Below are 16,506 nucleotides of genomic sequence, written 5' to 3'. Positions count from 1 at the left end.
GGCCGGGATGCGAATTTTGTTTTTCCCCAAACGACATTGCAATATTACGCCATAATGAAATTGGCCTGCTCTGTTACCAAATCATTGCACCGTCGTTTGGGGGGGGGGGGGGGGGACAAAATTAGCGGCCGGGATTCGGCCGCTGAGTACAACTTCTCTTTTCTTTAAAAAAAAATCACTGTTCTTTTCAACACATTACAACATTCTTAACTATCTTTTCAGTTCTGATCTCTTTATTTTCATATTTATATCGGTTTCCCGACAAAGGAAACAGCCCTCTCGGCTCTTCAGACATCGGTCTGGAAATTAACATTATTATTCAGTAGGCAGTTAATCAGTAAACAAAGTTCACACAATCGCTTAGAGGAATTGAGGAATATCCTTCTATGGTTTAATGAATGACCAGGGTTAATAATGTTGGAAGCGCTTCGAGACGACCCGTGTGTGAAAAGCGCAATATAAAAACTGGTTTATTATTATCATTCCATAAAAAAACACCCTCAAATCCCAATGGCCTGAACATAATGACGTCACATTTCGAGGGGCGTGTTCTCTATGGCGGACGTGATTATAAAGAGTACTATTTGGGCATCAATGGAAAGCCGCGCTTCCATACATTGCATTCGTTCATTCCTCATTCAAAAAATAAAAAAGACGTGAAATAAACCATTTTTTTTAAATACGAAAATAAATTTAAAAAAATTTAACCCTACTAGTAACGCCACAAAAAAATTGTTGATCGTCCCCGCCCGACCGTTCAAACCCCCCGACCCCATCCCCCCCCCATGTATGGATATATCTTGATACTTTTACTGTCCAGATTTTTCAGCTGATATTTTTTTCAAAATGTACAGGTTTGAAAAGATGTTTAAAGAAGGTTTTTTTTATTCATGTTTGCAAAGCAAGAACAATTCTTCAAGTATTTACTTGGGCTACACAGCCCCTGTGCTTAGTTGTTTGAAAAGGTTTACAGAAAATGTCATATAGGAGTTAAATTTGTTTGACAAAAGTATTAAAAACATCAAAAACACACATACCCTCTGTTTTATAGTGATTGTGATGATTTCATTATTCTTGATTTCATATTTGGCATGTCAACAAAACTTTAAAAAACAAAAAACAAAAAAACAACAACAAATACCTCCCTCCGTCCCCCATCCGCAAAAAAAGGACGATCAACAACTTTTTGTATGTAGCCTAATAATCACCGGACCAATAAAATGCCGTAAGAAAATTTGCGCCCGGTCTATACAGGGACCTGGGAGGTTTTTTGTTCTGACGTTACTTGCATTAGTACATACATAGATACCATACGCTTCAGCAGTTTGATAATATGCTTCAATGGGTTTTAGAATGTAAATGGTTCGATCAACCACGGTATATTCGATTGCACATGCCCTTCACACCTGACCCGGGATGCTAAACACACAACAATTTTGGCACTGTCAGTCGAACTTGTAATTGCTTCGATACAGCGTTTACATACACACCAGCAACCTGTGTGTACGATTTTGGTTGTTGCTTTAATAATAATAATTTATTCATTTATATTTTGGGGGATAACCGTTTGCCCGCGCGCGACGTTTCGCAGCGCACCAACGAGTGTATCTCATAGATATAGAATAGAATAATTTTAATTCTATATCTATGGTGTATCTATATAAAATATAACTCTTTATCTATGGTTGTTATTGCGTTTTTATCAGGAAATACCCAATTTCCAGACGTTTCGCAGCCAGCTATAGCTCAATGTTCGTGGCGCAACAATTTCACTATCAGTGGGGGAATACCCGTTTTTCTGGCGCATGCGCAGCGCACCAATGCTAATGATAATTGCGTTTCAGGGGAATACCCACTTGCACGCAACGTTGCGCAGCGCACAAATGAGTTGGTATTGCACTGTCGGGGAATACCCGTTTGCCAAAAACATACGCAGACATTTAAACAATTTTGTGTCAGTTACGAACGTTTGTATTAACTGAAACAACGAGTCAAGAATGTCTTCCGAGGACCACTTCCTTGCAGGTATAGGCATTTGTATGGTTATCGGTGCAGTAAGTACTGTCTTCTTATGGGGAAAGTTCAGGAAGAAAAAAGATACGATTGGCAAAAAGGAGAGTACAGTCGCCCATGACGGTTCAGGGGAGGATTCCTCTTTACTACCACAGAGCGTTAACTACCACTTCACCAGACAATGCAACTATTCCTGTGGATTCTGCTTCCACACTGCAAAGACATCCTTCGTGCTGCCAATAGAAGATGCTAAAAAGGGACTCCGCATGCTCAAGGAAGCAGGTGAGTTTGTTATGATATTCTGTATTTAGCTAAATTTGTTGATTTATAAAAAATAAAAAAAAAATAAGAACACAACGGTCTCTTTCAATTCGCAAACAAAACCTTAATAAAGCTGTATCAGAGAGAAACAACAAATACAACTCGGTACTTTGTCAACACTAATGCTATAGTTTTAATTTCGCTCATATTGTGATTTGTTTACACTTGCTTGTTTATTAAAGGTTGACTTATCCCCCATACCTGTAATCCCTCGACAGGAATTGGATCACTTACCAATATCAGTGATCTAGATAATTCTACCTGATATTTATGACAGGAATGGAGAAAGTCAACTTTTCTGGAGGTGAACCGTTCATTGTCAAGCGAGGGAAGTTTGTGGGAGAACTCGTCCGCTACTGCAAGAAGGAGTTAGAGTTGCCAAGCGTTACTATCGTCAGCAATGGAAGCCTCATCAGTGAACAATGGTTCCAAGATTATGGTTGGTCTTATATAGCATGGTATAAAGTAACACCTGGGACCAATTTCATAGAACTGCTTTAGCAAATTATTTTGCTTAAGCAAACAAATCCTTGCTTAGCGAAATCAGATTACCGGCCGAGACTCCACTCATTGTTATACTAAGTAAGCAACAGCTAAATACCAGTTACAAGCAACGCATAGGCCTATATTTCATGACATTTTGCCCAATAACCGGATAATAAGCAAGTTTGTTTTCGTGCGTTAGCAACTTTCGCTTAAGCAGCTCTATGAAATTGGCTCCTTGACTGTCTTACATAACAAAATGCTTACTGGACTAGCAGTTGTTTTACTAAAACAGAATTGAGAAAAAGAAATATATATATATATAAATATATATTTTTCAACTCGCTTGAATATTCCCTGAGCAAACAAAGTTCTGGGTCAAAAAGCTTCCAGTGTAACTGGACTGCTGATTTGGAAAAATCCCTCATAAAAACTGCCATAAGGGAATCGAATACTGTGCCTTCATTTCGTAAAGCCCTTGAAATTGCTTTCAAGTGCGTTATTATATTGACGTTAATATATTGAAGTAATAACGTATTATAAGTCTCTATGTTAAGTTATGTTATGTTACAGTTTAACATTTTTAACTATTTTAATTTCTAAGAGACTTAAACTCTAAATGGGAGGTATTAAAAAGTTAATCCAAAGGATTGTTATGAGGGAACAATCCATTTTTAGATTTCAAAACAAATCTTTTAGGCTTGAATTTTAAGTGCTTTGGATATATTTTTTAAATCTAGTCCATAAGTACAACCTTTTGGATTAACTTTTAAATCCCTCCCTAATAGAGTGTATCTCGCTTGTTTCAAAGTGATATGCATCTTTCACTACTTGACCTCGGGATAGTATATTTTCATTTTTCTTCATTTATTAATTTTTGCATGCAAATAATTTATTTTTGAATATTTAAAAGCAGTGTAGCTACTCCACTACCTAGCTGAATCCGCTACATCCTCATGGATGTTACCTCCATTTGTACCTCATTTATTACTTTTTGTTTTTACAGCTTTAATTGTTGTTATGTTTTAAAGCCATTGGACCCTTTCGGTTCAGAAAAAAATGGAAGTTCACAGATTTACAAATAACTTACAGGGTTTACAGAAGGCAATGGTGAAAGACTTCTCTTGAAATATTATTCCATGAACTGCTTTACTTTTTGAGAAAACAGCAAAACAGCAAAATTCTCGTTAACGAGAGTAAGGGATTTATTTTTAACACATGTCATGACACGGCGAAACGCGCGGAAACAAGGGTGGGTTTTTCCGTTGTTTTCTCCCGACTCCGATGACCGATTGAGCCTAAATTTTCACAGGTTTGTTATTTGATATAGAAGTTGTTGTACACAAAGTGTGGGTCTTGGACAACACTGTTTACCGAAAGGGTCCAATGGCTTTAAGTTGTGTAAATGGAAATGAACCAAGCATACATACAAAAACAAACTACTGCTATTGCATGTATGCCTATTATTACCTTTCACAGGTGAGCATCTGGATATCTTGGCTATTTCTTGTGATAGTTTTGACCCTGCCGTCAATGAAAAGATCGGACGCCAACAAGGGAGGAAAGATCACCTGGATAGTTTGCACTCTGTCAGGGACTACTGCCACAAATATAAGGTATTCGATGAATTTGAAACCAACCTATACTCAATAACTGTGATTTCCCCCCGAATTTCTAACTGCAGGCCTAAATTTATGTTTCAAATTAATGAGTATAAATGTCAAATCCCAGTATCCTCACTTTATGTGACCCAGCATAATACATGATTTAAAGGCAGTGGAAACTATTGGTAATTACTCAAAATAATTATTGGCATAAAACCTTAAAGGGTGGATGCAGTGTTTTTTTTTTATTCATTTAAACGATTAAACATAACTTTTTAAACCTGAAATATTTGTTATTATTTTTTATTTAATGCGCAAGTATTTTAAAAATGGTTTTCAAGAGAGTAAACGTTTGCATAAACGTGACGTCATGTCGGTAACCCGAGCCGTCGGGCCCCCTGGCTGTGCATATAGAGACGTGTTCACTGTGTGGCCTGGTACCTAGGCGCGTGTAGTTAGGGACCAGACTCTTTTTGCCGACGATATTATTGAATTCCCGACGTGACGTCGATGGTAGGGGCGGTAACAACCAACAAAAGGGTCATTACGCAAGTCAGATATGTCGGGAATAAACAAAACACATTTTATTGATGTTCAATACATATATCAGAAATAAATGACAGCAAAATTAACTGTTTTATTTTAATTCACTGCAGCATCCCTTTAATTGGTAACGAGTAATGGGGAGAAGTTGAAAGAATACAAACATTGAATGCTTCGAGTGCTATGGTTAAAGCCATTATACACTTTCGGTAAACAGTATTGTCTAAGTCCCACACTTCGTGTATCACAACTAATATATAAAATAACAAACCTGTGAGAATTTAGGTTCAATCGGTCATCGGAGTCGGGAGAAAATAACGGGAAAACCCATTTTGTTTCCGCGCGTTTCGCCGTGCCATGACATGTGTTTAAAATAAATCCGTAATTCTCGCTAACGAGAATTTATATTGTTTTAATGTTTTCTCAAAAAGTAAAGCATTTCACGGAACAATATTTCAAGAGAAGTCTTTCACCATTACCTTCTGTAAACCCTGTAAATTATTTGTAAATCTGTGAACTTTTTTTTGTTCTGTACCGAAAGGGTATAATGGCTTTAAAACTACGACTCCCGAGGTGATTTCCGGGGCGTTATATTTTCCCGAGGCGCAGGGAAAACAGAATGGTCAGGGGATCACCTCGGGAGTCGTAGTTTTATTAACCATAGCACGAATTTGCAGTCTGTTTGTTTATAACATCCCAACAGACTATTTATCATCTTCGTACAGGTAACGTTCGTACGCGCGTTTCAGATACACAGATGCACAACTGATATGGTTCGAAGTGGGTAAAAAGGCGTCTAGGTACTGCACGTCGTGTGATAGTCGTCGGACTATCACACGGCAAACGATGCACTATCACACGGCCGCCGTCTAGTAAAACTAAGACATACCATGTGACGTGCTCTAAACCAATGAAAAGGCAGAATATTTGTATAATATAAAATATTGTGAGAAACTGCTTTCTCTGAAAAGATGTAGTTTTGCTAGACAGAAGTTATTTTCCACGAATTTGATTTTGAGATCTCAGATTAAGAATTTGAGGTCTCGAAATCAAGCATCTGAAAGCACACAACTTCGTGTGACAAGGGTGTGTTTTCTTTCATAGTTATCTCGCAACTTCGCCGACCAATTGAGCTCAAATTTTCACAGGTTTATTATTTTATGCATATCCTATGTTAAGATACACCAAGTGAGAAGACTGGTCTTTGACAATTACCAATAGTGTCCAGTGTCTTTAACAAACCTTTGAAAGTTTTAGCTCATCGGAGTCAAGAGAAAATACTAACGGAGAAACATTCTGTTTTCCAGGTAAGAAAGATGATGAGGAAATATCTGTTTTAGATGAGGGAGCCCCAAACATTGCCAGATAAGGATCATACTGAGAATCAAATTCCCTTTCAAGGCTCCAGTGCAGGATTCGAACCAGGGTCCATTGAGGTGAAAGTCAGGGCAGAAACCACCGAGCCAACCTGAATGCTCCAACTGGCTCAAACAATAATATAATATTAATAATATAGACATTTATATAGCGCCTTTAACACAGATCAAAGCGCTGAACAATTTTATTTTCACAGGTTGCTTTTAAGATCAACAGTGTCATCAACACGTACAACAAGGATGAGGACATGGCAGAGTGTATTCTGGAGCTGAACCCATGCCGTTGGAAGGTTCGTAATGCAGCAGCAGTGTTCTTTATATTGTGCATTAATATAGTGAGTATGACTATACCAGTGGGTATAGCTATAGACCAATTTTAGTGGTGGGCTCTAAACCCAATTACCGGTAGTTCATCAAAGGCGAGTGGTTTACGAAATTCTTCATGTACATGGGCCATCGATACTTGAAGTGCAATCTGGGGTCAGTACCAGTGGGTTCACTTACCATTCAGAGACAACATTGTGGAAGACTTGCACAGTGTAGGCCTGTACGCAGGGAATGACTTCTTCTGGATTGTTCGAATTGTTCATGTCAAAACGTTGTAGACTATATGAGTTATAAATTATTATAATAATGCAAACAAAATCCATTTATTTCTAGGAAACATATGGCAACCCTTTTTCTAAATTTCTCTCCCAAATTATGAAAAACATGCTCCAGATATTACAAAACAATCAATTTTTTTCTAGACTAACCTTATTGAGTAATAATTAAATTCCAGTTGTTATTTTCTAAGCCTTATAATGCAACCCCTTTTCTTCAATTTTCTCCCCCAAATTGTAAAAAACATGCTCCGGATTTTACGATTTAATCAAAAACAAAAAATGGCTAACAATTTAATAATGAATAAATTCCACTTAAACAAATAACTTGAAGAGCAAAAAATCATAATGTTAAAAATGCATAACAATTTTTATGCAACTTAGAATGAAGACAATTTGTTTGTTTCGGGTTTGTTTTTTCCCTGAAAGGTTTTTCAATGTCTGTTAATCGGGGGTGAAAACAGCGGAGAGGACGCCCTTCGTAATGCTGAATCCTACGTCATCACTGAAGAGGAGTTTCAAGTGTTTCTTCAAAGACACAAAGATGTCAAATGCTTGGTCCCAGAGTCCAATGAAAAGGTAATCATTGTTACAGTAAAAGATCCAAGCAAGAGAAAAGGGAGCTTGTAACATGATGTTTTGGAAGTGTTAAGAATCTTTGGAAACAACTTGACATAATGTTTAATGCAGTAGAACAAGTGTATTTGAAGGATAACGAAATGAGCTCGCTGGAGGATCTTAGTTAATAATAATAATAATAATAATAATAATAATAATAATAATAATAATAATAATAATAATAATAATAATAATAATAATAATAATAATAATAATAATAATAATAATAATAATAATAATAATAATAATAATAATAATAATAATAATAATAATAATAATAATAATAATAATAATAATAATAATAATAATAATAATAATAATAATAATAATAATAATAATAATAATAATAATAATAATAATAATAATAATAATAATAATAATAATAATAATAATAATAATAATAATAATAATAATAATAATAATAATAATAATAATAATAATAATAATAATAATAATAATAATAATAATAATAATAATAATAATAATAATAATAATTAACCTTACTTATATAGTGCTTTTTACAAAAGTGATACAAAGCGCTTACGAAAAACAATAGCAACCAAACAAAAATATAAACTACATGTTTTACAGACAAAACAATGCAATAACAATGATTCAATCTAGAGTAACTTAGGATAGAGGTGGGTTTTGGTTAAACGAACAGATTGAGGAAGACGATTCCAGCATTTTGGCCCCATTTGCAGCTAAAGCTTTAGTTAATCGATGATGGTTGGACCTCTCCCTCCATGATTGGACTGGACTAGTAAAGTCTATAGTTGATAATTTGATAAGTTCGCAATCAGCCAGTCGAGGTTGCTTTGGTCAATAGCTGTTTTAATAATACAGTGCACAGAGAACCAGTGATAACAACGTAACGTGATGTTTCCAACATGTAAAACAGCATTACTCAACAACACCAAAGGGAACAACTAAGTTAAAGGATTCGGGTACTTTTTCAAAATGTCCACAGATTTACTTCAAACTTACAGAGTTTGAAGATAATGATAGTGGAAAGCTTCCCTTCAAATATTACTAACTAAGGTTGTGTAGTTTTTGAGAAATGAGTAAAACAAGTGACAAAATAGTTTTGGTCTCATGATACCAAAATTATTTTAGCATGTAAAATCCCCTTAACCAGTTATGATATTTTACCAAAACCATAGCATAACTGGTTAATACGTTTTTACATGCTAAAACTGAGACGAAAATTATTACTTTTACTCATTTTTCAAAAACTACAGCACCTTAGTAAGTAAAATTTCAAGGCTTTCTACTATCATAATCTTCAAACTGTGTAAGTTTAATGTATATCTGTGGACATTGTGTTTTTTGTTAGGAAAAAGTACATATACCCTTTAAATTAAGAAAAAAACATCATGTAATAATGATGTGAAACACATGGAAATACCTCCTACAAAGGACGAATTGTGTGCTAGTAAAGGAGCTTTAATTCCAATCGTTTCCATAAAGCCATAAGTCGTCTTTAATTTGAATGCAAAGAAGTTGAAATTCGTTGCACATAAATAATTAAAAAACGCAAACTAGCAGAAAAAATCATGTTCGCTTCGGTGGGTCTTAATTTGAACGCGTCAACTGCGAATGGGTAATAGAAATTCAACTTAAGAATGGTCAAAGTGTAGTCTTGAATGCCCTTCAATGAAATTGAATGCATTAAGACCCTAGTTTAGAGGAAGATGCCTGAATTTGAATGCATGTTAATGAAATTGACTGATTTATTGCTGAAATTGGCAGGGAAAACCTATGAAAAGCTTGCCAAAAATATTGGGTATTGTTCGTTAACAATTGTCTAAGACGTGAAGATGCGAGGTACCGGCAAATCGTACAAATTGTACGTGCCACTTTCATCTATGCATACAACGATAGACAATAATAAATGGCAACCAGTCCAATCTAGTAAGCCACAATTTGTAATACAAAAATATCTACTTTTGGTCATTGGTTCGTATGCTAGGGTCTGGGTACTTTTTGTATAACACAAAACAAAAGTTTAAAAGATAATGAATGCTTCCCTGAAAATAATACTTGCTGAGGTGCTGTATTTTTGTTTCGTCTCAATGAGATGAAAATTATGTTAGCGTGTAAAAACGTATTTACCAGCTATGGTAATATTATACCATAACTGGTAAATACGTTTTGCATGCTAAAACTGAGAAGAAATTGTTTTCGTGACATTCTTTTGTTTCTCACAAAACTACAGCACCTCAGCAAGTAATATTTTAAGGTTTCTACTGTCATTATCTTCAAACGATGTTGGCCTAAGTTTAGTGTAAATCTGTCCACATTTTTTGTGTGTTACAAAAAGTAAGACTACCCAAATCCTGATTTGCAGACTCAAGTACACGATCTAACCTAAATATTCCCACCATCTTGCATTAGACGCAAATTCCCACTTCCCCTTTGCTCCTTCAGACTTGTGTGCTTATTTTAAAAATTATTTCCATTTGTTTGAAATGTCACTCTGCCTCAGATTAAAAAACCTGCTTTGTGCAGCACCTTGAATCATTATGAATGAGCATTGAACACCAACCCTATATTAAATTGCTTGCAATTATTGTGTTTTTTTAAATTACATTCACCAGATGCAGAACTCCTACCTTATCCTTGACGAATACGTAAGTTCTCTGACAATAGAAGGACAATACAAAATGTATACATATAGTCTGAAAAGGAAGACAAATTATTGATTAGTGTAATTATGTGTTTGTATATTTGTTTGTTTTCTATATAGATGAAATAATAGCATCGGGGAGTCACAATTTTTTTTTTTCATTCACGTTCGGTGGTCTATACAGGTAGAAAACATCTGGTCATGGGTTCGAATTCAACTCGAGTATGAGCCACACATGATGACCCAAGAACCTCTATGCACAAAAATAGTAATTACGATCTATGTCAGGACGAAAACCCAAAATAACACTCGTTTAGATTTAATTAGTTTTAGAATTGTTCATAGGAAAGTTAAACATCAAAATGTATGACACAAAGAGGTGTTTTGCCACTTAACATTTGTTTGCCACTTGACAGCTATAATGGGGTCTTGGATTATCCCTGATAAAATAGAAACAATTCTCTTATTATCTCGCAACTTTGAAGACCAATTGAGCTCAAATTTTCACAGGTTTGTTATTTTATGCATAGTATGTTGAGATACACCAATGTCCAACCACTAACCCAACCCGACCTTTTAAAGTGCTATGAAAGTCTGTTACAAAATTTCAAATGTGGCACAGAAGTCCTTAAGACAGACTCGCACATTCTCCGAAGAAACACAGAGACACCTTGAATAATGCGCAACGTATGGCTCTTTAAAAAAAAACACAATTTAATTTTAAAATGTAGCTTTTTATCACTGAATGTTTACTAGCCCTTTTGCCCTGCCCATCCAGTCAAACGCTTCAAACTACCTTATTACTGAGTCACACAGAAAATGCTGTTAAAGCTTGTCAAATTCTCTCAAAATCAAACCTAAAGCACTTTAAATTGAGCAGCATCCTATTTATTTATTTATTTTATCTACCTTTTAACAGATGCGATTTCTAGACTGTACCGAGGGTACCAAGAAACCTTCCAAGTCGATACTGGATGTGGGTGTTGCAGAAGCTCTCAAGTTCAGCGGTTTTGATGAGCAAATGTTTCTCAAACGAGGTGGCAAGTACACGTGGAGCAAAGGTGATATTAAACTGGATTGGTAAAATTCCCTTGGAGTACGGACAAGAAAGCACCTCAATATATTCTTTATCATATATTCATTGTCATATATGAATATGTAAAATCAGGGGCAGTGGTAAGACACTGGTATGTTAACATTTTGTACTCATTGCAGTAAAGCAAAGTTTCCAAAAACGGTAGTGTAAGTCATAAATGCCATGTCTTTCTGAGATTTTTATTTATTGTTTATTAATATTTTATTTGCTATAGGCATACTCCCGTGAATGAATCAATGCCTCAAATTCACGGCACAATATCTTGAATAGAAATGCTAGAGAAATATTTCAATATTTGTTGTGTACTGGACACCTTTGGTAATTGTCAAAGATCAGTCTTCTCACATGTTGTATTCCAACATGCATACAATAACAAACCTGTTGAAATTTGAATTCAATTGGTACTCAGAGTTGCGAGATAAAAATGGAAGAAAAAAACACCCTTATCGCACAAGTTGTATGCTTTTCAGATGCTTCAAATATTCTAGTGAGAAATTACCTCTTTCTCACAAGGCTTTATAAATTAACAGCTCTCCATTGCTCGTTATCAAGTGAGTAACTATGCCACCAATTGCTTTGAGTAACTACCAGTTAACACTATTGCCCAAGTTGTACTCCCCATTGCTTAAAAAGCGAGGCGCTGTGTCCTATACCACGGCTATAATTTACACAGGATATTGTTTTAATTGTGTTTTATATTTAAACTAGTCACCCACCTGCAGGAATTGTATAAAATGCCAGGCAGGCCATAACTACTACTTCGGCAGCATTAAAAGAATCAGAATTATCCCACAAATCAGCGTTCTTTTCATGTTCCATGTCGGAATGATTTTGTCTTCAGTAAACTGTCCAACACTGTTTTAAGTTCTTACTCCTATAGCCAACCTCAACGTTATTGTGATTGAAGGTTATGTACACGGAATATTAAATTGAAAACATGCCCACCTAAAATGTTGGGGTTCATTACACTTTTCAGTCAGTTCCTAGAACTTAATATTTCGATAAATCGAGCGCCCTCTACTGTCGTGTTTCGGGCGCTCCCATAACTCCAACGTGTGCATCACTGTCTTCATTCTTACATTACAGGTAAATTTCCCTTTTTTTCTATTACATATTTTTCATTCAAAATAGATTTATGTTTATAATCTAAGTTAGACCTCTAAGTTTGACATTATAGTAGACACAGTAATCAGAAGTTAATGTCTATAACGAATCTGCCGTTTATGCTGTAGTTTGGTTGACGTTTTCTATTGCAGTTGTATTTGTATATATTCAGTAATTCAAGATGGCGCGGCCCATAACAGTAGACTTGATTCCAGTCCCGTTCTCTAAGCATATCCGCCGTCAAGTCCCGCGACTCGGCTCAGGTTTGGGAAGTTTTCTATGCTAGGCGATGGGACGGAAAATAACAGGACTCACAGGATTTGTACTAGTCAAGTCTAGCCATAAAGCGGTGACGGGATGTGTTCTGATAGTTTAGTAGTTCTCGTTATCATTTATTATAAGTAACTTGTTATGATTTAGAAAATAGAATTAGCTGTTGCAAACAACCTACCAACCAAATGGACCGAGAGTATAAATGCAAAAAATAGTTAATGGCCTGACGTTTTGACCCTTGCAGAGTCTTTCTCGAAGGCTAAATGACAACACAACAAACATGAACAGGTAACTAAGTGAAACATAAGCAGTGAAGTGGAAATACATGAATGGGGTTAGAAAGCATACATAAAAAAGCAGGGGGTAAACAATGAATAGGGGGACAAAAAGGGGGGGGGGGTGAAGGGAAGGGACTGGCTTGACCACAAGTAAGAAGATGGAAACACAAAGGACAACATCAAGGGTGGTGAGGTTGGGTAAAAAGTAATTTATTAGTGTTATGATTTATCATTTGTTATGATTTACTGTAAAATGTTTAAAGATGCTATGTCAGTTTTTTCGCCCCAAACATAAAAAAATATTTTTTTTTGAGTGAATGGTCTTCAAACAGTATTACCCGTTCTAACGAGAAAAAGTTTAACTTTTACTTTTAATGGTCAGAAACCATGATTTTTTTTTAAAAACGTTTCTTATAAAACACATAAGAATTATTCACGTGATATATTGTCGGGATCCCGACAAAAACTAATTTTGAGCACTTTATCTCACTGCTAATTGGCGGACTTTTTCGAGCAATGGCTCAAATGAAAGCTTGTAACTTTCTCGACCCCCATCAAAATACCTATTGAATTTTAAATAAAAAATGTTGGGTCAAATTGGCAAAAAATTTGACCTAGCATCTTTAAGATAAGTTATAAGTCCATTCTATGGAGACAGCTCTAAGTGTGTGCTTCGTCACTGTATTCCATTTACAGATACACATATTAAGGAGATGACCAATTCTAAGAAGCTCAACGACGCTTATTTATGAGTGTCACAATTATATGAGGCAACTTGTGCTTATATAGAATTCATCATGCTTCGACAAGTATTTAAATGATCAACTTGGTTGTACCACAGTCGTTTCCATTAATGTAATATAATTTTCCGGGAAATATTTGAACATGCACTTAAACTATCTAGTAGAAAGCAGTAGGCCCTATAACTGTTTGCGTGTATAAATGCAGTGAAGTTCGTGGCCAAAAGGTTGATTTGACGTTTATAATAACATTTTGTTTTCACGTAACTGGTTGAAATTTAGTTTTACTGACTGATTTGTATATAACGTTATCTCTATTCAGTTGTTTTAATAAACGTGTAAAACTTAATAGTTTTACAGACTACCCCGATTGTCTGATAGCCTAAAGTTTTGGTTTTAATCTTACGTTAATTTAAATTAGTGCAAAGGTTGTTCAATAATTGTCTGTGTAAATAAACAAAAACTTATCAGACCTGCATTTAACAGTTCAGATAAATAGGGAGAATTTCAAATTTGTTCATCAGAACATTAAAAGATTGGTTTATTTTCAGAGAACCTTTTTCAAAAAAGGATCGTATGTGGTTTGAAATTTCGATGTGGCATGGTTAAAGTTTCTGTGTATAAACAACCACTCGTGAGGTGTAGGCATACCCCCTTCAGAATAGACCATACACATGACTTTTTAGATCTTTAAAGGCAGTGGACACTATTGGTAATTACTCAAAATAATTATTAGCATAAAACCCTACTTATTAACGAGTAATGGGTAGAGGTTGATAGTATAAACATTGTGAGAAACGGCTTCCTCTGAAGCGACGTAGTTTTTGAGAAAAAAAAGTAGTTTTCCCACGAATTTGATTTTGAGACCTCAAGTTTAGAATTTGAGGTATCGAAATCAAGCATCTGAAAGCACACAACTTCGTGCGACAAGGCTGTTTTTCTTTCATAGTTATCTCGCAACTCCGACGACCAATCGAGCTCAAATTTTCACAGGTTTGTTATTTTATGCCCATGTTGAGATACAGCACGTGAGAAGACTGGTCTTTGACATTTACCAATAGTGTCCAATGTCTTTAACTGGACTGCAAGTGCAAGCGCAGAATCAAAATAAGAGTGAGGGGAAAACACACAGTAAGGCATGTAGCCTAATAGAATTTTATCTCGGCCGTGGGTAAGGCCTATACGTGTAAAGTTCAGTACTCAATAGAGAAATAAAATATTGCTCTCACTTTAAAAGAAATGTTTACATGAAGATTAAAAAAAAAAAAATTGTATATATAAATATGAAGGTGGTTGACAGCAATACATGGAAACCACAGATAAAAACGGAATTTACATTGTGTGTGTTTTATTATCTGCATGTCCTTACTACTCATACAAGAACAATTGGTGAATGGATAAACCTTTGCACAACAAATTCACTATGAACAGAATTGAAGTGTTCTGCAGTCCATTTACTTCTGTTAAACTGCTAACTGCATATTATAGCAGACTAGGGATTAACAAAACGAATTACACAAACTCGGGACGGTTCTTCTGTAACATGGCACCCCAGTAAGACAAACAAGTTTGATTGGCGGGGAGAGGGGTGTTTGATGGAATCCTCAGAACCTAGCACAGGCTTTAAGCCATGATACATCGACATAAGTTGACCAAAAGAATAGCTACAGAAGTAATTTGTTCTCAATTTCGTACACTCGGATCATTATGTGCTCACAAAATTATTTAAAACAGTTTATATATTTACTAAATGCCAAAATCATTGGCCAAAACAAAAACAACACATTGCCTTTAAATATCCACGTTTTTAATTTACTTCAAGATTAAACTAATAATATACTTTCTCATTTTGGAACAGTATAGCAAACAATACAAACGCTCACTGATGACATTTTTGCAGGTTTGTTTGTTTTGTGCATGCTTTTTACTGAAAATTAATAACTTACTCAAAAATATAAAACACTGTACTTCACATAAACATGATAGAAACTATAAAGGTAGACGTCTATTTTAAAGTGGCACTAGGCCATCTATCAAAGCTGTAATTATAAGACGGTGTTGTGGTGGAGCAGTTTAAACCATTCGGTCTTATGTGAAGTGTGGAGAAAGTGCGCCTGGTCTGGGCCCAATTTTATAAAGCACGCAAGCAGATGGGCCATTAGAAAACTTTTTTTCCAGAAACCGTAAGCAAAGTAAACGTCACGCTTAACTTGCCATAGTTTCTGTACTAAACAGACGAATAATGCCAATCGTTCTTGAATGATAGCACACGTGCTGGGCTTCGGTCGTTTAATACAATTTTGCTAATAACATGCATGGTTTTTCTCTGCTACAGTAAAGCACAGGAATGTGTTTACCGGTGAACAGCTTTATGAAATTGGGTACTGACTGTGCATTAAGCGGATAGCGAATACTGGTGAGAATGGGTTTGACATCGTTACTCATAAACATTGAATAATGATTAAAAACTGTGAAATCACAGTTGGGCCTAGGGCTTCAAATTTAGATAAATTGAGTGTTTGTTTTTTTAAGTTTTCTTTGTTGTTTTCTTCATGCAACGGTTTGCACATTTTGGCTATGACGTCATGTTTGTATTGCTATCGGACCATTATAAAGCCAACCCCCACGCTCTCAGTCTCAGTCTCGGCCATTACTCTTTGGTGTTGGTCTCTGACTGGACACTACTCCCTCTATGTAATTTAAACTATTTCCGTATTTTGTGAATATAAACCATAACGAGTGCAGTATTGAATTTAATTATTGTTGACATAAAAGCCGAACATAATGACGCGGTGTTTTTAACAAGGCTAGCCTATGTCTCAGGTT

General features: G+C 35.5%; 1 protein-coding gene across 2 annotated transcripts in view; it reads left to right on the top strand.

Annotated features, from left to right (window-relative positions):
* Positions 1 to 1,927: 1,927 nt before the first annotated feature.
* LOC139936654 (S-adenosylmethionine-dependent nucleotide dehydratase RSAD2-like) overlaps positions 1,928 to 16,506 on the top strand; it is a 37,054-nt gene continuing 22,475 nt past the window's right edge. Inside the window, exons 1-7 of one of the 2 annotated variants that reach the window (XR_011785994.1) lie at positions 1,928 to 2,295; positions 2,612 to 2,773; positions 4,297 to 4,433; positions 6,538 to 6,630; positions 7,372 to 7,521; positions 10,161 to 10,193; positions 11,109 to 12,371. Coding sequence is in view for 1 of the 2 variants with exons in the window: in XM_071931528.1 (XP_071787629.1) it covers positions 1,998 to 2,295; positions 2,612 to 2,773; positions 4,297 to 4,433; positions 6,538 to 6,630; positions 7,372 to 7,521; positions 10,161 to 10,193; positions 11,109 to 11,273 (1,038 nt within the window). In the remaining variant the exon portion in view is untranslated. Of the gene's footprint in view, positions 2,296 to 2,611; positions 2,774 to 4,296; positions 4,434 to 6,537; positions 6,631 to 7,371; positions 7,522 to 10,160; positions 10,194 to 11,108; positions 15,083 to 16,506 lie in introns of those variants that run through there. The other variant, XM_071931528.1, reaches the window with a different exon arrangement.

This window comes from Asterias amurensis, chromosome 1 (genome assembly GCF_032118995.1).
Source record: "Asterias amurensis chromosome 1, ASM3211899v1".
In the NCBI taxonomy this organism is placed as follows: domain Eukaryota; kingdom Metazoa; phylum Echinodermata; class Asteroidea; order Forcipulatida; family Asteriidae; genus Asterias; species Asterias amurensis.
This window is presented reverse-complemented; position numbering and strand designations above follow the sequence as displayed.